A 24,153-nucleotide genomic window follows, 5' to 3' on the forward strand; every position below is an offset into this window, starting at 1 on the left:
ACAGCCCCCAGGACCCTGCAGGGCACACGCAGCCTCGCAGACCCCTCTGGGTCTGGTTGCTGGGGCAGATCTGCAAGCAGCAAGAGGGGAGGTGTGTTCTGTGTGCCTGCACATGGCCAGGGATGGGTGGTACCCAGCAAATCCAGGCGGTGCTGAGCTGCCCTGCCAGCACAGCTCCCTCCAGGCTCTTTTCCCTCCGGGACTGCTGTTTTGTCCTTCCCTGCACTGTGCTGTGGGGGGGGGCAGTGGCAGCTGAGCATCGAGGAGGGGGGATTTTATTCCGGAGGAGGGGTTGTATTCCGGAGGGATTTAATTCTGGAGGAGGGATTTAATTCCGGAGGGATTTAGTTCTGGAGAAGGGATTTTATTCCGGAGGGATTTCGTTCTGGAGGAGGGGGCTCCCCCTTTTGCAGAGGGTCCAGCTGGGGATGCGGAGCCGCCAGGCGTGTCCAGAGGAAAACCTCTCCTTGCAGCACTGCTGGTAAGACCCCAGGGCTTTCCCCCCACCCCTTACCGTCTGTGTCTCTCTGTATTTGGGGTTCGGGTGTTTTCCTTGCGGGGCAGAGCTGTGCGCAGGACAGGATGGGAGAGGACGGCGTTGCAGGAAGTTACAGCTGCGAAACAGCCGCCCCCGAAAAAAAAAAAAAAAAAAAAAAAAAAGGAGCTTGTTGCCAAGACAGGGATGGAAGCAGGTGGCTGAACAGCATCAGGGACACCTCTCCGGACACACAACCCCCCTCGGGCTCAGCGCCCGGCAGCAAGAACACCGGGAACCGGGGCTGAGCCTCCCCGGCACGGAGTCCCTGCTGGAGGTAACCCCGCGGCTTTCGGGGCAGACACCGCTCTTGTGGTGACAGCTTCCAGGTCCCTGTGCTGCCAGGGCCTGGGCCACCGTGTCCCTCCGGACACGGGAGCTGGGAGGAGGGAGGCAGCAGCAAGGGAAAACAAGGGCATCAGATCCTGGAGTGCACCGGGGTTCTCTGGAGGGGATCCGCAGCAATTGGGCAGCATGGGACGTGTCAGGGTTCACTTGGTGCAAAGGTCTGGAGATCAGGACACTGCCCTCACCCCCGTGCCTCAGTTTCTCTATCTGGGTATCACGATGAGGGGCTGCAGGAGGGGTCAGCAAGATGTTGCCCTGCAAACCCTCTCCCGGGTGAAGCCAGATGCAGAGATTTTCTTCCCGTCCCTTCCTGTCTGATGGGGTTTGCTTACACCCTCCCTCTCCTGTGCCTCAGTTTCCCGGGATGTTGAAGGGCTGTGAGCACAAGCTGTTATCCTGAAGGATCACCCTGGGGCGGGAGCCTGAGTCACTCCAGCACACCCGGTTCTGCTGGACCGGATCAGAACAGGTAAGGCTGGGCAGGGCACTGCTCTGCTGCATCCCTGGGAAGGAGAGCTGCCAACCCTGTCCTGCTCTTCTCTCGGGAGCCACATCCAAGCAGGACAGCTGCCCAAGTACTGGGGGGCTGCTGAGCCCCTCATCCATCTCTGGAGATGGACACTTTGCCCAGGAAATATCACCCTGGGCTGGTTTGGGGCAAGTGGCAGATCCAGCACCCAGCCTGCTGACCCAGCCAGCACCCTGACTTATAGGCTGTCCCCTCTCTTTCAGGCAGGGTATGTCCCAGGCCATGCAGTGCCAGAGCTGCCTGCCCTGGAGCAGCTGGACACAGCTGCATCGATCCCTGCCGGGGGTCAGGGGGACCCGGAATGTGGTGTATCTGTGTGCTGCTTCAGTGCCAGGTGAGCCTGGGCTCTGTGCCTGTGGGATTGTGATCCTAAATCTCCTGTCCCTGGTGGACATCCCTTCCCAGCTGCACAGTGAAGCCTGTGCAGTCCATGGGTCACCTTTGCAGGACATGAAGCCAGTGAGCTAGATGGTGGTAGCTCTGCTGGGTTGGAGAAGAGTATCCCTGATCATACATGTTCTTCTTTCCTGCCCTCTCCCAGGTGCTGCAGGCAGCTACTTCCTCAGGAAGATCCTTGGCACAAGCAGCCTCTCCCTCCCCAGGTACAGTGCCATATAGCTGGGGCCTGGACCTCTGGCTGTTCTCCACGGGACCTGGGTGGCTGAGCTTGGGAGCATCAGGGCTCTGTGGGGAGAGATGCTTCTTTGTTTCCACCTAGAAAACAACCCAGACCTAACTCCCTGCCTGCTCTGACTCCAGCCCAACTCCTCTGCCTTGCCGTGGGTTTGCTTGGGATGCACAGCACATGGCTTCCTCACCTGCCTTCAGTTCCCAGCCATGCCCCTGCCCCAGCCCTGTGTGCTCCCTTGCTGTGGGGTATGGAAGGGGTGAGCTTGGCACTTCTCACAGCACTCACTTGTCATCTGCCCACCCTGCCCCAGGCAGGGCTTGGAGCTGCTGGTCCCTGTCCTCCTTGTTACACTCTGCCTCCTCTTGCAGGGGCTGTGCTCGCTACCAGGGAGGCTCCCAGAGGCACTCTGTCCAGCCCAGCTCCCCTCGCCATGGCCTGTCCCAGCTGAGAAACATGGCCTTTTCTGGTAAGCTTCCAGCCCTGTGCTGAAAAGGGTCCTACAGAGCAGGCTGGGGGCAGTGAGAAGGTTGGAAAGAGCTGGGTTGGCTCCTTCTCTCTGCAGCCAACCTCACGGCAGTGACTTGGGGGAAGGCAGCCTCCCCAGCCTGCTGGCAGTGAGGAGCTCTTGACTTGTCAAGCACCTTTCTCTTCCCAGATGCCATCAAGAAACACCAGGAGCGCCTGTCCGCGTGGTTCAGCCACCAGCCCAATGAAGAGAGGCAGTTTGGCCCTTCTTTCTCACTGGATGCTGTCCACGTGGACCCAGTGATCCGGGAGAGCTCCCTGGAGGAGGTCCTGAAGCCCTCACCAGACCTAACCATCCAGAATCAGCTCCAGCAGCCCTCCAGCCAGGTGATCACCCTCCAGAACCTTTTTGATGTGGATGCCTGCGGGCGGCAGGTGAAGAACGTGGTTCTGTATGGCACCGTGGGCACGGGGAAGAGCACCCTCATCAAGAAGATGGTGGTGGACTGGTGCCACGGTCTCCTACCCCGCTTTGAGCTGGTCATCCCTTTCTCCTGTGAGGATCTGTCCCATAGCCAAGCTCCCATTTCCCTGCGGCGCCTGATAACCAAGAAGTACCAACACCTCCGGGATGTGGTGCCGGTGCTGGGAGCTTCCAATCTCAAGGTGCTCTTCATCCTCAATGGCCTGGAACGCCTCAACTTGGACTTCCGTCTGGCTGGCACAGAGCTGTGCTGTGACCCCAACGAGGCTGTGCCTGCCTCTGCCATCGTGGTCAACCTGCTGCGAAAATACCTCCTGCCAGAGGTGAGTGTCTCCCTGCAGCTCCTTCGCTGCTGGGGGTGAGCCATGGGGTGCTGCATGGTGCTCATTGTTTGTACCCAGCTTGGCTGTGAGTGAGGAGGTGGTCTCCATTCCTGGAGGGACTCCTCAAGGTTGTTTTGTGTCACTGTTACTGGGTTGTCTCTGAGAAGGCAGCCTGGTGGGCTGTGGTCTTCCAGACCAGGATGGGGAAAACTCTTCTGACCCCTCCACCTGAGACAAATTTGACCCAACACCCTTCGGGCTGCAGCTTCTCGACTGCCAGCGCTGGGTGGTGTGACCCTTGTGCTGTTACACGCTTGGGACCCTGCTGAGGTTCCACCAAAGCCCCAGAGGGAGCAGCTCTGGACTCACCCAGCTCTCTGCTTCCAGGCCAGCATCATCGTCACCACGCGCCCGTCGGCGGTGCGCCGGATCCCCGGGAAGTACGTGGGCCGCTACGCCGAGATCTGTGGCTTCTCTGACACCAACCTGCAGAAGTTGTACTTCCAGATGCGCCTCAGCCAGCCCGGCTGCAGCGGAGAGGGCAGCGTGGGCAGAACCTCAGGCGAGAGGGAAAACTTGGTGGAGATGCTGTCGAGGAACCTGGAGCGCCACAACCAAATCGCCGCCGCCTGCTTCTTGCCCTCGTACTGCTGGCTGGTGTGCACCACGCTGCACTTCCTCTACTTCACCAGGACGGTGCCTCCCAGCCAGACCCTGACTGGCATCTACACCAGCTTCCTGAGGCTCAACTTCAGCGGGGAGGTCCTGGACAGCACCGATCCCAGCAACATCTCCATGATGAAGTACGTGGCCAAGATGGTGGGCAAGCTGGCCTACGAAGGGGTGATGTCCCGCAAGACCAGCTTCTCAGAGGATGACCTGCAGCAGTGCTTCGAGGTGGAGATGAAGACTGAAAGCGAGCTCAACCTCCTGGAGGTCTTCCGCAGCGACGTCTTCCGCTTCTTCCTCACTCCGTGTGTGCAGCCAGGCAAGGAGCACACCTTTGTCTTCACCATCCCTGCCATGCAGGAGTACCTGGCAGCCCTGTACGTGGTGCTGGGTGAGAAGAAGACGCTGGCACAGAGAGTGGGGAAGGAGCTGTCAGAAGTCATTGGGAAGGTGAGCGAAGACCTCGCCGTTGTTCTGAGCATCATCTCCAAGGTGCTGCCCTTGCGCTTCCTGCCCGTGCTTTTCAACCTCCTCAAAATCTTCCCTGGCTACTTCTCCCGGATGGGCAGTAAGGACCGGGGTGTTATCGCTCACACCATGGCAGAGGAGCTGTTCAAAGAGGAGGACTACTACAACGATGACGTCTTGGACCAGATCAACTCCAGCATCCTGGGTGTGGAGGGCCCCCTGCGTCACCCTGATGAGGCTCCCGACGATGAGGTCTTCGAGCTCTTCCCCATCTTCATGGGTGGGATCCTCTCGCGCCGTAACCGTGCCATCCTCGAGCAGCTGGGCTGCTCCATCAAGAACCTGGCGGCCTTTGAGATTGCCAAGGCCATGAAGAAGACAGTCATCAGGAAGAGCAGGAAGGGGCTGCCCCCCTCGGAGCTGCTGGACTACCTCTTCTTCCTCCATGAGTTCCAGAACGAGCGCTTCACAGCCGAGGCCATCCGCTCCCTCCGAGCTGTCAACCTCTCATCCGTCAGGATGACCCCCCTCAAGTGTGCTGTCCTGGCCTCTGTCATGGGGAGCACAAGCCACGAGGTGGAAGAGCTGAACCTGACCTCCTGCAACCTTGATGCAAACAGCTTGAGGATCCTCTTTCCCGTCCTGCTGCGATGCAAAGCCCTCCAGTAAGTGCCACCTTCTTCTGCTCCTGGGCAGTGCTTAAAAATGGGGCTCTCCCTCACCTCTGCCCATCACAGGGATGCCCTGGGAGCCTGAGCATGGCAAAGGTAGGGACAGCCATGTGTGCCCTTAAAGTTCATCCTCCCTGCAGACCCAGGGGACTTCAGCTTTCAGGGTGCAGTCCTCACTGGGACACTGCATGCTGGGATTTGCAGTCCACACCAACTGTAGGACTTTTGGGGCAGCTCTGAGCACCTGGTACCACAGCTCTCCTGGCAGACCCAGGGCCCTCCTGCTGCTTGGCCCCTGGAGCCACCCAGCATCCCCGTGTAGTTAGCTCGGGGCAGGAGGTGCACAGCAGCCCAAGGGTGGGAGTCTGGGCTGGGTGAAGGATGGCTTCTGCTCCATTCCTTCTGTGGAACTGCAGTCTTCCTGCTGCCCAGGGGGTGGCGAGCCCTGCTCGGCAGAGGTGGACTCGGGTGTGCAGTGATGTGGTGCAGCATCTCCTTCCTCCAGGTGCACAGGAGGGTCATGATCCCTCCTCAGACCTCCCCCCGCCCCCTGCAGACCCTGCATCCCCCTTCCCCTCCCTTGCTCCTGCTGGCACTGGTTCTGCTGGCCGATGGTACCCGAGCCCCAGTGTGGTTTCAGTGCACTCCCCTGTTGAGAGGAAGCCTTGTGTGGCCATGTCTGAGGAGCCCGGGGAGGAAAGTGATGGAAAGGGCCAGGGAAAATGGAGAGCGCAGGGTCTCCAGCCCCAAAGGTAACAGCCATTTCCATCCTGCCACCCCCATGACTCGCTCTGCATCAGTCTGCAGCTCAACAGCCTGGGCTCTGATGCCTGCAAGGAAATCCGTGACCTGCTCCTGCATGAGAAGTGTGTGGTGAGCAACCTGCGGTGAGTACTGCCCCTGCTCTGCCATGAATTGGTCTCTGCTGCCCTGGCCCTGGGCCCCCTGCCCAGCCTTGGCATTACCCTGAGCTCCTGTGTCCACAGGCTGGCAAACAACCCCGTGGGTGAGCAGGGAGCACAGTACTTGGCTGAGGCACTGGCAGGCAACCACTCGCTGACCCATTTGTCCCTGCTGCACACTGCTCTGGGGGACAGGGGTGCTGAGGTCATTGCTCAGCATCTGGCAGAGAACCAGCACCTCCAGGAGCTCAACTTGGGCTACAACTCCCTGACAGACACAGCAGCCCTGCACGTGGTGGAGGTGGCTAAAAAGCACACGAAGCTGGACAAAGTACAGTGAGTTCACTCTGCCCCCTCCCCCCTTGTAGGTGATGCTTCCGTCCCCTCTGCAGTGAGCCTGGAGCCCCTCTCTGCCTCCTCTTCTTTTCCCCAGAGCCCTCACAGTCTCTCCTCCTCCTTTTCTCTCACCCTGCAGCCTCTACTTCAACGACATCAGTGAGGATGGCAAGCGGGTGCTTCACAGCCTGCGCATGGACAGGGATGGTGTCAGGGCTCTGGTCTTCCTCACAGTGGGCACTGATGTCTCTGAGTACTGGTCCAACATCTTGAACGTGGTGCAGAAGAATCTGCCTTTTTGGGACCGTGAGCGGGTCCGGCAGCACCTTGCCCTCTTCCTGCAGGACCTGGAGAGCAGCCGGAGACAGACTGCCAACCCCTGGAGGAAAGCCAAGTTCCTACGGGTTGAGAGTGAGGTCAAGAAAATGCTGGGGAAGCTGCAGGATGGGACCCTCTAACCTGCTGTCCATCCAGATGGTCAGAGAGGGGGAGGAAACACTGGAGTGTGCCCGACAGCACATCCCCTGCACCTTTATCCACATGGAGATGCCCAGTGGTCAGGTGCTACCCAACGGTGTCCAAGGTGCTGGATACGTGGACAAGGCTGAACTGTCCAGAGACCAGCCCAGGAGCAAATGGGACTTGTTCTTCTGGGCTTGTAAAAACCCAGCCCCTGCACCTTTGCCTGCTGCTGGCCCAGCCACTAGGCACAGCAGTGGCAGAGGAGCAGAACTCAGGCTTGGTTATGAAACCTTTGGTAGCATTAAAGTGCTCTGCTTTGTTTCCACTGAAGCACACTCCTGCCTGGACTCCATCTCCTCTCCAGACCCATCACTGGGGAGGAATGCAGAGGTGCTGGTGCTGCTGTGCCTCCAGCAGATGGAGTGGGGAGCTCTGGCCCTTTCCCACCTGTCAGGGCTGGGATGGAGCAGCCCACTTCTCCTGCAGCCTGTGCTGGACCAGTTTTTCTTCACCACTGGGGGCTGTCCTCGGGGGCAGCTGGGAGCCAGGACTCCAGGATCTGTTCCCCAAAGTCTCAGGGTGTTATTGTTGAGGGCTGGCAGTGCTGGGAGGGCAGAGGAGACTTCACACTGTTTAACCATTAAACCTGGGGCGTCTTGGAAGAGGCGGGGACGCTGCCTTCCCTGCCACTTCACCCTGTACCTTGCTCCCTCTTGCATTCCCAGCAGCCATGAAGCAAACAAAAGGTAGGTGCCTGGGCAGTGGGGCTGTATCTTGCACAGACCCTTTGTCACACACATCTCCAGTGCCAGAGCTCAGGAAGGCCACGGAAAGGAGTTAGAGCCATCCAGGGAAGTGCAGATGGACATTGTGGGGATACTTGGCAGGAATCCCCTCTCCTTGGGTTTGCGGGTCCTTGTGCTGGAAGAGATGGGGACTTTTCTCATCCCTCACTCAAAAGCCCTGCAAACCCCCAGGACTGATCTCCATCTGCACACCAGTGCCTGCCCCTACTTTGCCCTGGAGCTGCAGGACTCTGGGGCTGGGCAGTGGGTGCCCCTTGGACCTACTGCTTCAAAATGCAAGAGGACACTGGTGGTGGGGCCAAGTGCCAGGGGACAGAGGGGCTTTGGGGGGGCTGCATGGACACAGCAAACCCACATCACATGGATTGGCATGCTGAGCCTAGGAAGGGACAAGCCATGAGTGCTTGAGAGTATGGGGTCTGCTCCCAGCCCACTGCCTTCTGCACTGACCTCTCCTCTCCCTCTGCAGGACTTCAGGGGGACAAGAAGTCCATCATGTAAGTGCTGAGCTCCCCTTGGCCAGGGACTTCCCAGGGCTCATAGCACATCCTCAGCTGAGGTGGTGTGGGTCCTGGCTGCCAGTCTTGGCTGCGTGCCCCAGGAAGGGCTTCCCTGAGTTGTTAACTCAGGAGAGATGTGGGGGACACTCCAACCCCTCCTGGTTTTCCCCAGAGAAAAGAAGGCGCTGGAGCTGTGTCCCCAGCTGACCCTTTCTGGGAGGAACAGGGATCCCCATGGCAGGGATGGGGAAGGCAGAGGAAGGCTGTGCAGCTGCACCAATGTGTCCTTTCCTGCCCTTTATCATTTCAGAAAATTTGAATTTAACCCCAAAGATGGGATCGACAACCCTGCCTTGTCACTGACTGAGGACGTGGGTAAATAACCTGATCTCCCCAGGGCACCCTGGTGTTACAGGGATCTGGCAGATGGGCATTGCTGGGGTCCTGGGGAGCTTTGGGGAGGTGAATATGTGAGGCAGCAGGGATGGGGACACCCCAAGCCACCCTCTGTAACTACCTGAAAGGACATTGTGGAGAAGTTGGTGCTGGACTCTCACAGGTAATTAGTGATAGAACAACAGGGAATGGATTCAAGGTGCAACAGGGAAGGTTTAGACTGGACATTAGGAGAAAGATTTTCACAGACAGAGTGGGCAGACACTGGAATAGGCTGCCCAGGGAGATGGTGGAGTCACCACCTCTGGATGTGTTCAGGGGTCATTCAGATGTGGTGTTGGGGGATGTGGTTTAGGGGAGAACTTCACTGTTAAGCAGGGATGGTGGTTGGACTCGATGATCCCAAGGGTCTTTTCCAACCTGCACGATTCTGTGATTCTGTGATTCTGTGTTTCTGTGACTGGGTAGGGGAAGTCGTGCTGGGATTCCTGCAGAGCCCTGCTGATGGGCTGTGCCTCATGCAGGTGGTGAGGGCGTGGGGCAGCCCCGGTTCTGCCTCCTGAGCAAGGGCAGCACGGAGACCTTTGGCTTCTGCCTCCATGAGGAGCTGGGCTGCCCGGGCCACATCATCAGGCGGGTGGAGCTGGGGGGCCTGGCCCAGCGCAGAGGGATGCAGGATGGGGACCGGCTCCTCCAGGTCAATGGCCACTTTGTGGATCACATGGACCACCAGAGGGTAAGCCAGCTGGGAGCATCCCGGGGCTGTGGGAAAGCCGAGGATCACAGGGAGCATGTGATCCCTATCCCTGCTTCTCCCCGGGGCTCTGGTCCCACAGGCTGCGTGTGGTTGGAGGGGGTGCCTTGCCCAGGGCTCCCAGCTTAGGTTTTTTCCATCCAGGTGGTACAGAAGATCAAGTCCAGCGGGAACCAGGTCCTGCTGGCAGTGCTGGATGGGGAGTCCTACGAAGCAGCCAGAGCCCTGGGCAGGGACCTGTCACAGATGCTGCCATCTGACATCCGCCCTCGGCTCTGCCACATCACCCGGGACAAAAGTGGCTTTGGCTTCAGTGTGTCGGGTCCGGAAGGTAAAGTGGGCAAGGGGGATGGCGGTGCCGAGAGCCGCCCCGAGGCAGCCCCCGGCTCACCCCAGACTCTCCCTTCCCTTCCCCTCCCTGCAGGCACGAAGGGGACCTTCCAGCTGTCGGTGCGACAGGACGGGCCGGCAGAGAGAGCCGGGGTGCCACCGGGCTCCTGGCTCCTGGAGCTGAACGGAACCAGCGTGAGGAGCTACTCACACACGCAGCTCGGCAGAAAGGTGCCTGCTCCCGGCACGGGGTGGCTGCGGGACCGGCACCGGGACCGGCACCGGGACCAGAGGGGTGTCTGAGCAGCCTGCTTTCCCCACCCAGCTGAAGCAGAGTGGCAGCAAGGTGACGCTGTTGGTGGCATCCAGTGCTGTGGAGGAGTTTTACCGCCTGCGGGGTCTGCAGGTGCCGGCAGCCTTGGCGGACACCTCCTGGCTCCCTTTCAAGGTCCGGAAGCTGCACATGGTGAAGGGTCCGGCTGGTTATGGCTTTCTGCTGAAGGAGGATGACTGCAGATCAGGGGCCACAGGTGAGGGGCCTGAGGAGGGCAATGCACACCTGAGGAAGGCATCTCTGTGGGTGGGAAAGAGCTGCAAGTCCCGTGCCCACAGTGGGACCTTTTCCCCAGCTGTACCCAGGGCTCAGCAGTGCCAGGTCCCCACGGGCTGGATGCCTCTGGGAGCATCTCCACAGCCTCTCCCTGTCTTGCTGGGCAGGCCAGTTCCTGTGGGACGTGGATGCAGGGATGCCAGCAGAGCAGGCAGGGATGAAGGAAGGGGACCGACTCCTGGCTGTGAATGGGGAGAGCATCGAGGGCCTGGATCACCACCAGACAGTGCTCAGGATCCGTGCCCGGGATGACCAAGTGACACTGCTGGTCATTGACCCTGCTGCTGATGAGTTCTATCACTCGGTAGGTTCTGGGGACCCAGCGTGGTCCTGGTTAGGAAGCCCTGGGGTTCTGTGAGGCTGGGATGTGTGTCTTGCCTCCAGGCCCTCACAGGGAGGTCCTCTCCAGAGGATCTGGCTTGCTGTGGAGCACCAGGAGCTGTACAGCTCTCCCTCTTCTATTCTTCCAGATTGGGCTGTCCCCTCCGTTGTCCTTTGAGGATGGTGATGCTGCCTCAGGCTCCTGCACACCTTCCCTGCCCTCCCCCAGTGACTCCCCTGGACACTGTCACGTTGAGGTGGGACCCAAGGGACCTGGTTCCTGGCTGGTGGCTGTTGCCAACACTATAGAGATCACAAAGGTAACCTCTCTCATGCCAGGCCCTTGGCAGTGCTTCTCACAGCTTGGCACTGCTCTGAGTCCTGCCACCCTCCTGCCCTGCCTGTCCTAACATTTCCCTGGCACCTGTGATGCTGGCAGGAGGGGGCTGTGGTTCCTCTGGCCATGGGGGCCAGGCAGAAAGACCCCCATGGGGCATGGGTGGGGTGGGTGTGTGTGCTGCCTGTAGTGCCCCTGCTATGTCCCCACAGAGCCCATGCCAGGAGGAGCAGAAGAGGCTGCACCAGGCTTTCTAGTGGCCCAGGAGGGCCCTGCCTTCAGCCAGGATCCCCAGCACAGCACCTCGACCCAGGCCACATCCAGCCCATCCTGCTCCCTGGATGCACACACAGCATCACACCTCCCAGGGACTCATCACCACTGGCTGAGGCTGCCTCCGACCTTTTTATTAACCATGGCAGTGGCTTCTTGTAACCTGAGGACAGACCTTTGTCTTTGCCTGCCCAGCTGCCTCCAGAGCTCTCCAGAGCCATTGCACTGATGCACAGCTCCAGGAACTCCAGGGAGAGCTGGGACACTGCCCTCCAAGCTATGACCCAGGGGACTGGGGAGCTTGAGGCTTGGCTCTGCCTGGGGCTGAACTTCAGGCTGCTGTGAGAAGGAGAAAGGGAGCAGAAGAGGCTGACAGAGCCCCCCACCTCTCAGCCTGTTGGCCCATTACTGCCCCTGCGTGGATATTTCTATTGTGCTCCTCATCTCTTCCTCCCTGAGGAAGGCATCAGGCAGTGAGCATCCACCACCCAGCACTGTTCCTGTGTCCCCATTAGGGGTGTGATTAAAGGCCAAGCCCAAACAAGCTGTTGATGTGGGTGATGTTACAGAGAGGACTGAGATTCAGCAGTGCTTCCCAAGGCCAGACAGGACCCATCTTCCCTTCCCTATCCCAGGGGATAGTTGTGCAGTGGATGTCAGAAGCTCTCCTTGTGTGCTGCTGAGAGGGAGGTAAGGACTGAGAGCCTGGCAGGAAAGCCACCCACAGCCATGTCCCCACTCACGTGGAGCACCTTCTCATGCTCCCTCTCCGTGGCATCAAGCCTGCAGGCATGTGGGGGCCAGGCTGAGCTGCTTCTGCAGGCTTTGCACCTCCAAGTGCTTGCTGTGAGCTGCTCTCTGCAGAGTTCTGAGAGCCCTGGAGGTCAGAGGGTGACAAACATGGTGACTGCAGGTGGGACAGGCAGGTCAGCTCTCTGCTCAGATCCCAGCAGCTGGGACCAGGCAGGGGCTCCAGCAAAGCCTGACCTGAGGGTCCCCCTTGCAGGGTGACACATAAGCAGCAGCTCTGTGTGCACCCCCTCCTGCCTGGAAGGGCTGTGACAGTGCCAGGGGCCCAGGACAGAGCCCTGGAGGGAAAGTTTTACCTCTCTATAGAGCGTGGGAGAGTGAAAATGAGCACAAAGTTTTGCATGTGGCAAAGACCACAAACCTCTGGCTGAGGTTTTACCTCTGCTCAGATCAGCCCCTTCTTGAGCACTAATGGAAACACTGAGACTTTTGCAGGCAGGGGAGTCTCTGCCTTTGCTTTCTACAGCCAGAGGGAAGAAGGAAGGGACAGAGTCAAGAGCAGCACTTGAAAGGGGTTTGGCCCAGGGGCACCAAGAGCTGTGAAATGGCCCAGGGGAATCCTGCCTGGGGATGCTGGCCCCAGGAATACTTGGCTGGGACACAGCTCCAGCTGGAGCACCAGCACCAGGGCAGGATTTGTGCAGACACTTGTCAGACAGACAGTCAAGGTGTAGCTGGTTTTTCTTGAAGTGGCCGTGGCTGGAGAGACACACACTTATTTGTGGCTGAGGGCTGGGATTTTGCACTGAAGATGGGGCACCAGCCCTGGTGCACAGAGGCTTGGAACATGGTGAGGAGTGTGACTGTCCCAGGTCACAACCTGAAAAGACACCGTTGTCTTCCTTCCCTCCTTCCTGCCCTGGCTCTCCCATCCTGCACACTGCGAGTTTTTCCCTGGGAACTGTGGGTGGATTTGGATCTTGATAAAATAGGAGAGGAATGGAATGACTCTTCTTTCCCACAGGGAGGGAAGAGTCCCAAGAGAAGGTAACCTTTGCTTGAAGTCTCACACATAAATACAGCTACGACTTGGAGTGAATCATGCCCAGAGAAGCAGATAGTTAGGAATGCAATTGCTTAAGCATGTTCCCTGATCTCTTTGGGCTGGGGCCACAGTGATTTTTATATTTGGCTCTACAGAGCAGGTATAACCCTCCCCAGCCCTCTTCCCAGGTACTTGTGGTATCCTGGAGCTGGCCAGGGCACCCTCCAGTGGTCAATCCGGCTTGACAATTAGCCAGAAACCATTAACATCTAATGGGAAAAGCCTCAGGAACACGGCCTCAATAAATGTTGACATATTTGAGGTCAATATAATCGTTAGGAAAATTTGCCCAGGTAATTAAAGCCAGACAAGGAGCTGCCTGTCCCAGAAATATTTACTAAGCTTTTTCTAAAGGCAGTAAAATCAAAACCCAGTTTTATAACCAACCTGTGCAGGGCTCCCTTCCTACATCTAGTGCCCTGCTCACCTGATGCCTCAGCACATCCTGTGCCCTGCAGGAACTCCTGAGACAGCCCCGGTCCCAGGCAGAGCCTCGTGGGTACCACGAGGAAGCAAAGGGGTGAGTTCTGCTGTGGAATTGGACCCCAGTGTCACCCCTGCTCCCCAGAGGCTGAAGCTGAGCCCAGACTCTGGGGATTCCTGCTCTCCAAACTGCAGCATTTGCTGTTGTTTTCTCTTTTCTTTTCTTTCCTCCTTGAAGCTGATGCTGTGAGACTGACATTGCAGTACCAACCTCAGCTCTGTTTATTTTTATTTTTTTTTTGCAAGGAAAGTGTTGTTCTGCCCAGGAAAGGAGGCTGAAGAAAAAGATCTAAAGGCAGTGGAGAATCAGAGCTGAAGTTACTTTCATAGAATCATAGGAAGTGAGGGGTTGGAAGGGAAAGATTGAGTCCCACCCCCCTGCCAGAGCAGGGTCACCTACAACAGGTCCCATAGGAACACAGCCAGGTGGGTTCCTGGGGTTTTTGAGCCCCTGTTGCAATTCCTGAGGGTCTGGTGGTGTCACCTCTGCCAGAACACGGACCTACCCTCTGCTTCCTTCCCTCCTCATGTTCTGTCCAGGGAGCTGGTGAGGCTGGGCTGCAGGTAACCAGCTCCAGAGGGCTCCTCCTTCCCTGTTTTTCCGTGGGAAGAAGCCTCAGAGACCCCCTCGGTGCCTTCCACCCGCCCCCCAGCTCTGCCCAGGGAGCTTTTGGGTCGGGTCCCTGTGCTGGCACCTCCTGCCCGGCGCTGGGCATGCTCGGGGCCGCGGGTTGGGGTGGGTTCTGCTGCCTTGGTGCCGGGGGGGTTCACATTTGGGGTTCTGTCCCCTTCCAGAGCCGGGATGAGTCCCCGCTTCTGCTTTCCCACGGCCGAACCCAACGCAGCCCAGCAGGGCGAGCCCGGGGCCGGGGCGGAGGCCGCCGGGCAGTGTCCCCACGCGGTTACCGGGGCCGCTTCCCCGTTTTCGGGCTTCCCGTCCGCCTTTCGAAGAAAAGGGAAGCCGGCAGCCGGCAAGGGGAACCGAGCCCGTTTTGTAACCTCCGCAACCACCGCGGCCTTGCCGGGAGGAGCCAACCGCGGGGTTCCCCGCTGGCCTGGCCCGGCTCCGTCCCGGGAAGGTGACAGCGACAGCGGGAGCGGTACCGGGGGGAGGTGAAGGGGGGGTCCGGAGCGGCCCTCGCCGTTCCCATGGTGACCCCGCCCCGCCCCTAGCATGGCCGCCGCGCCGCCCCCGCCTCCCCGTGCGCCTGCCCCAGCGCCAAGGGCGGGGCCGCTCCGCTCCCCCTGCCCGCGGGCTCTTGGCCAATCAGCGACGGAGCCGCCCAGGGGAAGGGGGCGTTCCCGGGCGCGCGGGGGGCGGAGCCCACCAATCAGCGCACGGCGTGCCCGGGGCGGAGCGGAGCCGGAGCCGGGAGCCCCCAGCGCTGCCGCCGCCGCCACCGCCCGCGGCTCCCGCTGCCTGCCCGGTCCGGTCCGGTCCGGTGCGGCCCGCTGGAGCGGCCCGAAGCTCGGTTAACCTGCAGGCCCGTGGCTCGGTACCGGACGGGGGCGACGGAGCGGGCGAGAGCGCGCTCGCCGCCGCCCCCGCGCCGCCCTGATGTCGGCGCCGCTGAAGAAGGGCCCCGGGGGGCTGATCGGGCTGATGAAGGACGCGTTCCAACCCCACCACCATCACCTCGGCCCCCACCAGCCCGGCGCCGTGGATAAGAAGATGGTGGAGAAGTGCTGGAAGCTGATGGACAAGGTGGGCCCGGCGGGAAGGAGGGAGGGAGGGGGGGGCTGGGGCGGAAGCGGGGCCTGGGGGGTCCGGGAGGGGCTGTGGGATTAAAGAAAGGGAAGGGAGATTTGGGGTGGAGCAGGTTAAAGAAAAAAAAGGGAGATTTGGGAGGGAGGGTGCGGAGCTGCGGTGGAGCATCTGGGGTTTGTAAGGGGGGGGGTGGGCAGGGGGGTTTGGGGGGGCTGCGGGGGCCGTGAGTGGATCCCACCCGTGTGGAATTGCACAGGGAGGTACCTGGGAGCTGCTTGTCTGGAAGGTGGGTCCTGGGCTGGGGGGGTGCAGGGTGTGTGAGGCAGAGCATCAGCTTTGTGGCATTTCAGCTTTTTTGGGATGAGCAGGGACACGGTCCTGAGCTCCTTTTCCTTAAAACTGGGAGCCTGGTAAAAAACAGGAGTCTTGAGGATAACCCTCTGCACTAAATGCATATGTTTACAGAAGGATATGGAGTATGAATTTTGGTGTTACAGACAGAAAGGGAATGGGGAAGGGCATCTTCCAGTCCCATGCCACTCCTCAGGCCACTGCACTCTGGGGTCATTAGGATCCTCCCCTCCTCCCCCTTTAAAAACGCCAGGAAATGGCTGTTGCTGGAGGCAGGAGAGCAGCCCCTGTGGCCTGATGGTGTGATCGGGTATGGCAACTGATTTACTGGCCCAGGTAGGTGAGTTGGTAAATCCATGGATGTAAGAAATCCTGGTGAGTTGTTAGGGGATGCTGGCATTGCTCATGGAATGATCCAGTCACTGAGCACAGGCATCCAGAACTGGGTATAAAGCAAAAACGTAGCACTTTTCCTAGGATTTAGATTGATTTTCTGATGTTATTAGTGTTCAGCTCTGAGAATCAAGAGCAGGCTTGATGTGGAGGGGTCTACAATGTGCAGTGCACCTTATAATCTTGGGTTTGGGGCCCTAGAAGTAGTGCAGGGTAAGAGTATTGGCAGCATTGCCTGCAGTCCTTAGGGAGCATCACCTCCCTGCCTTCTTCTCTTCTGGGAGCTGTGTGAGCAGGGCTGATGGGCATCTCTCACCCCAGTGCCCTGCAGGCATGTGCATTTCAACTTTTCTTTCTCTTTTCCCTGCATTGCTTATGCATGCAGTGTCTGCACCTCCTGCAGTAAATGCTAAAGCAGGCAGAGTAGGTGACTTTTTAAAAGATGTATTAAATTATGTCCCTGCCAAGAAATCACTTTGTGTTGGCTGGCTCAACAAAAGACATGCTTTGTAGTTGTGCTTGTGATGAGCTTAGATCACCTTCTGCAGAGCCTGGGATAAAGAGAAAAAAGTCCTTTGAGAAGTTCCAGTGGCTCTCCTACAAATATTGAGGGCGTGCATAAGTGCAAGGAAAGGTGCTGCTTTTAGAAAATGAGTTTGACCCACAGACACAGCTTGTAAAAAATGCAGTTTTCCTTGTGGATGGGACTGTCAGCTGTGTTTGACCTCCTGACCTGGTCTGCTCAGAGGAAGACTTTGATTACCTTGGCATTTTGAACTGCAGTGGGATGGTGGTGTTGGCTGTGGGTTTGGTTTTGGTGGTTTTTTGGGGGGTGTGGGTACTTCCACATCTTCAGATTACAGGTGCAGGTAAAAAAAAAACGTAGTTGTGTCCATGTTTAATAGATGATGTGTGGTTATAACAGTAATGTGTGATTCTGTGTGTTGGCCTCTCAGAAATGTGTGCTGTGTCTGTGTGCACACAGAGCACCCAGGACCTGGTTTGTCAGGCTGCATAATCAGCTGCTGTTGTCATAGCATTTGTGCATTTCTGTTTTCAGATGTGACTGATGAATTTCCTATGCAAGCTGATTCTTGTCCAAATATTTTCCCCATAATGTTCTCCATAAGGTGCCTGACAGATTCCTCTCTTTTCAGATTCTTTTGCTTGAAGTTCTAATTTTTGTCAGCACTCCTCCTACAGTTGCACGTGGTCACACACAGTATGGACATAAAGCAGCTCTGTTCAGCACTGTGCAGCAGAATGTTCAGCTGAATTAGGTGACATTTTGGTGTTTTATTTGGTGAGGTTTAAGTGTGTCTTTGGAAGCTGCTCATGTTGTGAGGGGTCTTGCAGTGAGGAACACCACAGGAAGCCACACACCAAATTTCTTGCATTTTCTCAAACCTAGTGAAGTGTATAGAATGGTTCCATTGGGAGGGGACTGCTGGTGATGTGGTTTCACCATGCTTGCTCATTTTATCAGTGTCTTGATGAAATAAAGCAGTGCTTAGTATGTGAAAATGTATTATTTGTTGGCTGGTGAAAACAATTTGTGTTTTTTCAAGGGATGAGATGATGAATCAGTTCTTCCACATGGGATCTGGGCAGCAGGTAATGCAGACAGCCTGGGCTCCCTGCTGTGGAAGGTGTTTGAAGAGGAGGTGGTGCAAGCATCAGCTGCTTAGGATAAAGTGTAAGGGATGCAGCAGGAGAATGGTAGAGTGCAGGGAGTAAGATATGGAGGAGGAGGATGAGCTTTGAGATAAAGCTTCTCTGAACAGCATCCTGATGCCATTCAGCCTCTGAAACTGATAGAGGCAAATGCCACTCTAGGTCACCTTTGCTGGAGGTAGAAAGAGAAGCCAATACCAGCTCAGCAGGAGATAAGAGAAGTTTGAGGAGGCTTTCTCTTGCTGCTGATTTCAGTGAGGTTATCAGTTCAGCTCTTACAGGAAGGAAGAAAGGAACTGTGGCTTTTCAGAGCTACGTTGGAGGGGTCTGAGCTGAAAGGGAAAACCTGGGTGGTCTTAGAACTCTGAGCTGGGGACTTGGTGCCAGCACAAGAAGTGAGGTGCTGTGGCAGTGGCTGCAGCTGACAGGTTGGCATCAGCTGGCTTTGTGGGGGTGAGCAGGATGAGAAAGTAATGGACCAAGAGGATGGGATGGGTAGAAGGCTGGGAGAGGGGAAATTTGGGCTTCATTGGAGGAAAAAGCTGCTAGTTGGCAGCTGGGGAGTCTGCCTTGAGGGGCTACAATTTGTACAGGTTTGTGTCCTCTTTGGCCTTCTTGACAAATAGTGTGTATTGTAAAATGAGTGCATTTGCTTAGGTATTTCATTTTTTTTCTGAGTGGTTCTTCTTTGTTTCCACTAACATACACCTAACCCAGCTATGTGACCTGACTGCAGCATTTCAAACAGCTCATAGCTCCTGCTGTGTTTCTCAGGTTATCTCTGCATTGTGCCTGTGACAGCACTGTCACTGCTTTGCTATGCTTGTTACCCACTTCCTTTATTTGTGAAAGTTTAATGAAGCAGTGCTAAAGAGAAATAATATTTTACATCCAGAGATTAGTCAAGGCAAGCTGCAGAATCTTGGGGGAGGACATTCAGTTCAGGCCTTTTTCTCAGATGAGCAGGGAATGGATTCTTTCTTCATAGAAGGAAACAGTTTTTATTTTCTGTACTTGAGTCTGGAAAAAGAAAATCTGTGGAGTCAATTTTGGGGTTATTCACAGGCCAAACTCTTTGAATCTTTGTGCTCTGCTTGAACTGCTTTGTTGGGTTTTCAAAAAAAAACCCCAAACCATCTCTGTAGAAGGCTTATTTCTTAGAGTGGCATAAGCCAGGTAAACTTGGATGAGTTTGGGTGGTAGTTTAAAAGCACAGGTTGCTTGTGTTTGTTGCTGTCAGACCTAGTAAAAAATATTTGCCACTTTTTATCCAATTTCCTTCCCCATTGCTGGTCCCTGTTCGCTGAGGGGCAGCTGTTCCCAGGGCTGGGAACATTCCTTTTGTGGTTGTCACCATGCTGCAAGTGCACATGGAAAGAAACAAGCAAAATGCAACTGCTTTTCTTGCTGCTGTGTTATAAAATAACTGAGTTTGCTCAAGAGGCAGCAGTTCCTACTTATGTAGCTTTGCTTAAATGCTTATCTTAGCTAATTCCTGTCTGCTCCGTAAATAAAGAAACCCATTTAATTATAAAGTCACAGCAGTTTGGGCCTTTCTGTTAACTGTTTGAGGTATCTTTCCAAGTCACTTCTTGAGGAAATGTTTTCCACAGGCTATGGGAATGGCTGTTTGCAGAATTTGCTTCTGCTGGAAGGAAATTTTTCAAAGTGATAGTGAAGTTTGTTTCACTCCTGGCACCCAGTGGGTCTGTTGCTGGGTATGGAGTGACAGCCAAACTCTTTTCTATTACAGACAACTGAAAGAGGTGCATATTCTGAATTATGTGCTTGCTTAATGTGGCTTCCTCAGAAGAGGTGACTTTTTATGAAGGTTTAAACCCAGTTCATAATAGACAATTTCTGTTGTGGGAAAGATTTTGCTGTCTGTAGTACAACTCAAAGCATATTTAGAACCTACTCATTCTGCTGAGTGAAACTCAGAGGACAAATGTGTTGACTCAATTTGTTGATATGGTTCATTGTACAATTTTCACAGGCTCCAAGGAAGCAGCAGCTGAGGCATCAGAATCAATTGGATAAGTCAGTTGTCTGACCATCCATCTCCTTATCCAGACCTCATAATCCTTGGCAGCCTCTTCAAAATGGAGGGAGAAATTTGGTGCTTGTTTTCCCATGTATTCTTTCAGAGGTTTTTTTTTTTAGGCATGTAATTCTTTTAATTGCTGTCAGATTTTTTATCTGTTTAAGTTTTGATACACTGGGTGCCTTTCAGTTCACTGAAACTGAGTCTTTCTCAGCTCTTGTTTGAGTCATTACTGTAAGTCAGATATAGTTGGAGATCTCACTTAGGTTTTTGCACATACCCAGTGGCTGAGTTAAATGCTACAGCAGTGTTTCAGAATAAATGATTTTACCTTCATAGTTTAAAGGAAGTAGGCATTTAAATGTGCATTGCAGGGAACTAGTTAATTCCTCTTGAAGGTTTCACAAGCTTTTCTAAACATGATGCACTGCAAAAGAAGGTGAGGTTGTTCTTTTATGTTTTCCTATCCTCTTTCTTTAAGCTTGGTGTTCTGCAGTGCTGTGTTTGATACCTGGCAGTGTCATTAGTTTAGATCTCCTATCTCAGGGTTAAGATAAATGGCAGAACCTGGAAGCTGTTAGCAAGAGGGCATTATGACCATACCAGCTGCTGAGCTTGTAAACTTTACCTGAAACTGATCTTGCCACCTCTGGTTTTGGCTGTTTTTATGACTGGACTTAAACCAACAAATGGATTTTGTGAACGCTTCGTGTCTCGTGCTTGTAAGTTACACTGCATCGTGTTTAAGGAAGTGATCATTACTTACTGGTTTAAAAATGGTGCTTTCTTCATTAACCACAGGTGGTACGTTTGTGTCAGAACCCAAAACTGGCTTTGAAGAACAGCCCACCCTACATCCTGGACCTGCTACCCGATACCTACCAGCACCTGAGGACCATCCTGTCACGCTACGAGGGGAAGATGGAGACCTTGGGAGAAAATGAGTATTTCCGTGTGTTCATGGAGAACCTGATGAAGAAAACCAAGCAGACCATCAGCCTTTTCAAGGAGGGAAAAGAACGGATGTATGAGGAGAACTCTCAGCCTAGGTAATGGAGAGAAATCTTTTCAAATATTTATGATAGGAATTTGCTTTAGGGAGGAGCAGGAGCTTGAGCGCGCGTCTGCTGGTGGATGTGTTGCCTTGGCATGAAAACAAACTGAAGAGATGTAAGTCTGAGAGTTTTTTGGAAGATGCTGAACTCTGTGTGGTTTGGTTCACTGCTCTGGATGTGTTTAGGCTGTGTGGGAGTACAGCATAGATGCTGTTTGCTGCTTGAATTGTACGAAGTAGGACTGCAGTTGCAGATTGAACGTTTCAAGGTGTGTTTGTCAGGAGAACGTGAGCCTTGATGTAGTCAGGGAGCAGAGATGCTGTGAACTTGGCTACAGGAGGCTTGTGTGGACACTTGATGTGCTTACCCATGGGGTGAGTGTTCCTTCAGTTCTAACACAGTTGCAGTTCTAACCCAGTTGCAGTCCTAGAGCTGGGTCAGACCTTAACATCAGCGTGCAGGAAGCATCCTGCTGGTGTGGCTACACCACGGGTACTCTGACATCCAAGGCTCTGAGCACTCAGTGGCTTCCTTCTCAGGGCTGTAATGGCTGGTTTTTTCCTTTGTAATGCTGTGGTTTAGATGTGTAGTCATTCAGATGAATTTTTTTACTCTCTTGCATAAAGCTATTCTGCGAATTTGTGAAGAGGACTCATTTTATTAGGAGAGCTTTAAAGACTCTCTTTAAATTCTGCTTTAGCTCACTTCCATATCTGTTGAAAAATTAATGCTGTTGGAGATATTTTTAAAGCTTTGTGTGCACTTCCTGACCAATCAGTACATGCAGTAACTTCTAGTTACTGTTTAAGACATGAGTTTTAGCAAGTAGATCTGATCCAGCTTGGTGACTTCTGAGTAGGTGTGGGGTTTTTTAGTAGAAATGCTGTTTTTTACTGCATAGGAGCTTATTTGGGTTGTCTCTGCTTAGTAGGTAGGTTGGTGTCTAAAACCAAATAATGAGTTTGGGGATCTGGTAAAAGATAATGGAAACATCTCCAGGCTTTGATACTGGAACCAAATAGCATTTCAGGAGTTACTAATTCTGAATCTTTTGTCATATTTGTTCAGTAAGGTAAAGGGAAGTCATTCAGGAATTTGTTGGCTGTGCTACAGTAATTAGAAGCTGTTCTTGAGGCTGTACACACTTCCAGAGCTGTTGCTTCTTATTCTTTATAGATCCTCAGTGCTTTCTAATGCAAGAGGCATTTGAAACTTGTCACTTTAAATTTTAAAAACAAAATAAAACCTTCACTCAGAGGTGAAGTTTGTGGCCTCTAGAGCCGAGACAGTGCAATAAAAGCAATTCTGTAGAGGGTACTCAGCAGGTCATTATGCAAAGGAGAAAGGTACAACTGTCTATAGTGATAAATATATGACTTTTCTGACTGTAAATATTATTAATTTATTGGGTTACTTTGTAGCTAGTGATAACGAAAGCTGGTTAAACATGCATATTTTTTTTCCTGCACTGTGGTTGTTCCACTGGTTGATGGTGCCATTAATGCTAATGTCTCAGCTGCTCTGAACATGCCAAAGTTGCCTAAGCTCTTATTACAGTTTAATTTAGTAATTATGTTGGTATATGTTTTGTTTCTGTAGCAGAAAGCTTTTACTTTTCCTGACCCCCTACTTGCACAGAGGGGCTGTCATTCATCAGTCCTCCCTGATACATAAATTACTTGTTGCAGCAGTTTTTTTGCTAGATTATTTTAACTAGATTATGCTTCATATGGCAGGCCAGAAAAAGGTCCTGCTCATCAGTGGGCAGGGACAGGAATTATCAGTTACTTGGGAAAGGATGAATTAGGTTGAAGAGTCTCATTTTTCACCAATGAATCAAATTTACTGGTTATGTTAAAACAGTCTGTTAAGTGGGAGAATTCAGAAGACTTATTTTCATAATAAAATCAGATCACTGCAAATGTTTCCACACTAGAATGCAGTTCTCTGGAGGGTGAGGATTAGGTGAAAGGCTGAAGTAATTACTCAGGATGGGGACTGGATGTGTAAGAAATAGCACAAGTTATTTTACCAGCTCAGCTTGCAAACTGTGGAAGAAAAACTCTTAACAAACCTGGCTAAGAAAACTGACAGTTCTCCTCCTCAGATACGTGGTTAGGCTTATCATAAGCTTTCTTCATGTAACATGGAGTTGCAAAAAATGTCTGGGAAATGAGTCCATATTTAACTGTCATCTCTCTGACAATAGCCTTATGGGATGCTGGCTCAGCAGGATTTCAGATTATTCTCTAGCTCCAGAGTGAAGACTTACTGATTTACACAGGAAAACTACCAATATTTAATGTCTACTGGAAATAACCATGCATATCTCTGAAGGGGAAGGAAATGCAAAAAGAATGACTTTGGAAAAAAAAAAAGTTGGATTATAAAGAGGAAAAAGTTGGAAAATACTTGTGCTAAGCCATGAAGCAGAAGAGCCCATTAGGAGGGAGGAGGGAGGAGGCAGTGTTCAGTGCTCTAATCTCATATTTTAGAGCTTGTGCACACTCCTGTTCAGTGAAAAAAAGATTATAAAATGTGGAACTCAAATGGTGCATGTTATGTGTGAGTCCTCTTTCTGTCACTTCCTTCTACAGCTAAGACTTTTTTTTTTTTTAACAAAACCCACTAGTGTGAAGTCTACATCTGCATTTAAATTAGAACATCTTAAAGAAAAGAACAGGCTCCAAAGCTACCCACAAGAAAGGTTTCCTTGCCAGGCTCCAGCATATGAACACTAAGTAACTGCTTATTACCCAAGAAGAAATTCATTATCATTTAAATGTTGTTGGAGAGAAGAATGTGAATGATCTCTCTTTAATTTGGCTTTAAATTGCTAGTTTGGGTCTGAGTTGTGGAACTTTAGTAATGCTTAACACAATTGGCATGAGTTGCATTTATTTTACCTTTTTGTCAAAAAGTGGAGTCTTGGAGCTGGCTTTGGAGATCTACAAAGATTGAAACAGTGAAGCCTGTAGTTCTTTAATGGCAAAGCATGTTTGGAGCCAACCTTTTATTCACAAGAGGTGCTAAACATGTTTCCTTTTTTTCCAAAGAGTTCTGGGATGAAGGAGGCTACAAAATCAAGGCAGCATCAGCTATAAAATCCTGTAGCACAAGCAGTTAATTTGCTGGCCCTGAAATGTCTGGTTTGCTGCTACACCAGTCCTCCTGTGGAAATACTGAGTCTGTTAGAGAGCAGTGGCCCAGCACAGCTTCTCTAAGGTAACTTCTGTCGAGCCAGTAATAGTTAAATGGAATTTCATTCACTTCCTGTGCTGCAAGTTTCGTTGAAAGTAGTTCCGCTGTTTCTATTTTTAAAACTGATTACTGTGTGCAGAGGACTCTGAAGCTGTCTCAGAGTCAGAACAGACATGGCTGGAGTCACCTTCCACTTTCTGCCTGTATGCTGCAGGTTTTATGCTAAGAGGCAGCATCCA

The 24,153-nt window shown here is 53.5% G+C and overlaps 3 protein-coding genes across 6 annotated transcripts in view; all 3 read left to right on the forward strand.

Annotated features, from left to right (window-relative positions):
• The first annotated feature begins 1,236 nt into the window (after positions 1-1,236).
• Positions 1,237-7,153, forward strand: NLRX1 (NLR family member X1). 3 transcript variants are annotated; one of them, XM_071769250.1, is made up of 10 exons: positions 1,239-1,352; positions 1,616-1,746; positions 1,954-2,014; positions 2,172-2,299; positions 2,412-2,509; positions 2,699-3,315; positions 3,703-5,117; positions 5,924-6,010; positions 6,110-6,361; positions 6,501-7,153. In XM_071769250.1, the coding sequence occupies exons 4-10, from the start codon at positions 2,250-2,252 to the stop codon at positions 6,817-6,819; spliced, it is 2,838 nt and encodes a 945-aa protein (XP_071625351.1). In that variant the 5' UTR covers positions 1,239-1,352; positions 1,616-1,746; positions 1,954-2,014; positions 2,172-2,249; the 3' UTR covers positions 6,820-7,153. The 3 variants fall into 3 exon arrangements, with proteins under 3 accessions (XP_071625350.1, XP_071625351.1, XP_071625352.1); XM_071769249.1 differs by lacking the exon at positions 2,172-2,299 and having other exon boundaries at positions 1,237-1,352; XM_071769251.1 differs by lacking the exons at positions 1,239-1,352; positions 1,616-1,746; positions 1,954-2,014 and having other exon boundaries at positions 2,027-2,299.
• A 110-nt stretch (positions 7,154-7,263) lies between these two features.
• Positions 7,264-11,683, forward strand: NHERF4 (NHERF family PDZ scaffold protein 4). 2 transcript variants are annotated; one of them, XM_071769257.1, is made up of 10 exons: positions 7,264-7,569; positions 8,099-8,126; positions 8,440-8,504; positions 9,050-9,261; positions 9,424-9,610; positions 9,704-9,840; positions 9,935-10,139; positions 10,327-10,523; positions 10,690-10,860; positions 11,090-11,683. In XM_071769257.1, the coding sequence occupies exons 1-10, from the start codon at positions 7,554-7,556 to the stop codon at positions 11,132-11,134; spliced, it is 1,263 nt and encodes a 420-aa protein (XP_071625358.1). In that variant the 5' UTR covers positions 7,264-7,553; the 3' UTR covers positions 11,135-11,683. The 2 variants fall into 2 exon arrangements, with proteins under 2 accessions (XP_071625358.1, XP_071625356.1); XM_071769255.1 differs by having other exon boundaries at positions 10,690-11,639.
• A 3,134-nt stretch (positions 11,684-14,817) lies between these two features.
• Positions 14,818-24,153, forward strand: part of CBL (Cbl proto-oncogene) — a 33,471-nt gene continuing 24,135 nt past the window's right edge. Inside the window, exons 1-2 of the mRNA XM_071768885.1 lie at positions 14,818-15,193; positions 20,460-20,707. Coding sequence (XP_071624986.1) covers positions 15,047-15,193; positions 20,460-20,707 — 395 coding nt within the window. The 5' untranslated portion in view covers positions 14,818-15,046. The remainder of the gene's footprint in view (positions 15,194-20,459; positions 20,708-24,153) is intronic.

This window comes from Heliangelus exortis, chromosome 26 (assembly GCF_036169615.1).
Source record: "Heliangelus exortis chromosome 26, bHelExo1.hap1, whole genome shotgun sequence".
Taxonomy (NCBI): Eukaryota; Metazoa; Chordata; class Aves; order Apodiformes; family Trochilidae; genus Heliangelus; species Heliangelus exortis.

What these genes read in the sequence shown, in the direction of transcription:
- NLRX1 (XM_071769249.1), top strand. Translation starts at nt 1,623, where the DNA reads ATGTCCCAGGCCATGCAGTGCCAGAGCTGCCTGCCCTGGAGCAGCTGG. An exon ending in GTGTGCTGCTTCAGTGCCAG is followed by an intron (nt 1,747 to 1,953) that starts GTGAGCCTGGGC and finishes GCCCTCTCCCAG; the next exon opens with GTGCTGCAGGCAGCTACTTC. An exon ending in TGTGTGGTGAGCAACCTGCG is followed by an intron (nt 6,011 to 6,109) that starts GTGAGTACTGCC and finishes CTGTGTCCACAG; the next exon opens with GCTGGCAAACAACCCCGTGG.
- NHERF4 (XM_071769255.1), top strand. An exon ending in ATCACATGGACCACCAGAGG is followed by an intron (nt 9,262 to 9,423) that starts GTAAGCCAGCTG and finishes TTTTCCATCCAG; the next exon opens with GTGGTACAGAAGATCAAGTC. An exon ending in CTGATGAGTTCTATCACTCG is followed by an intron (nt 10,524 to 10,689) that starts GTAGGTTCTGGG and finishes CTATTCTTCCAG; the next exon opens with ATTGGGCTGTCCCCTCCGTT.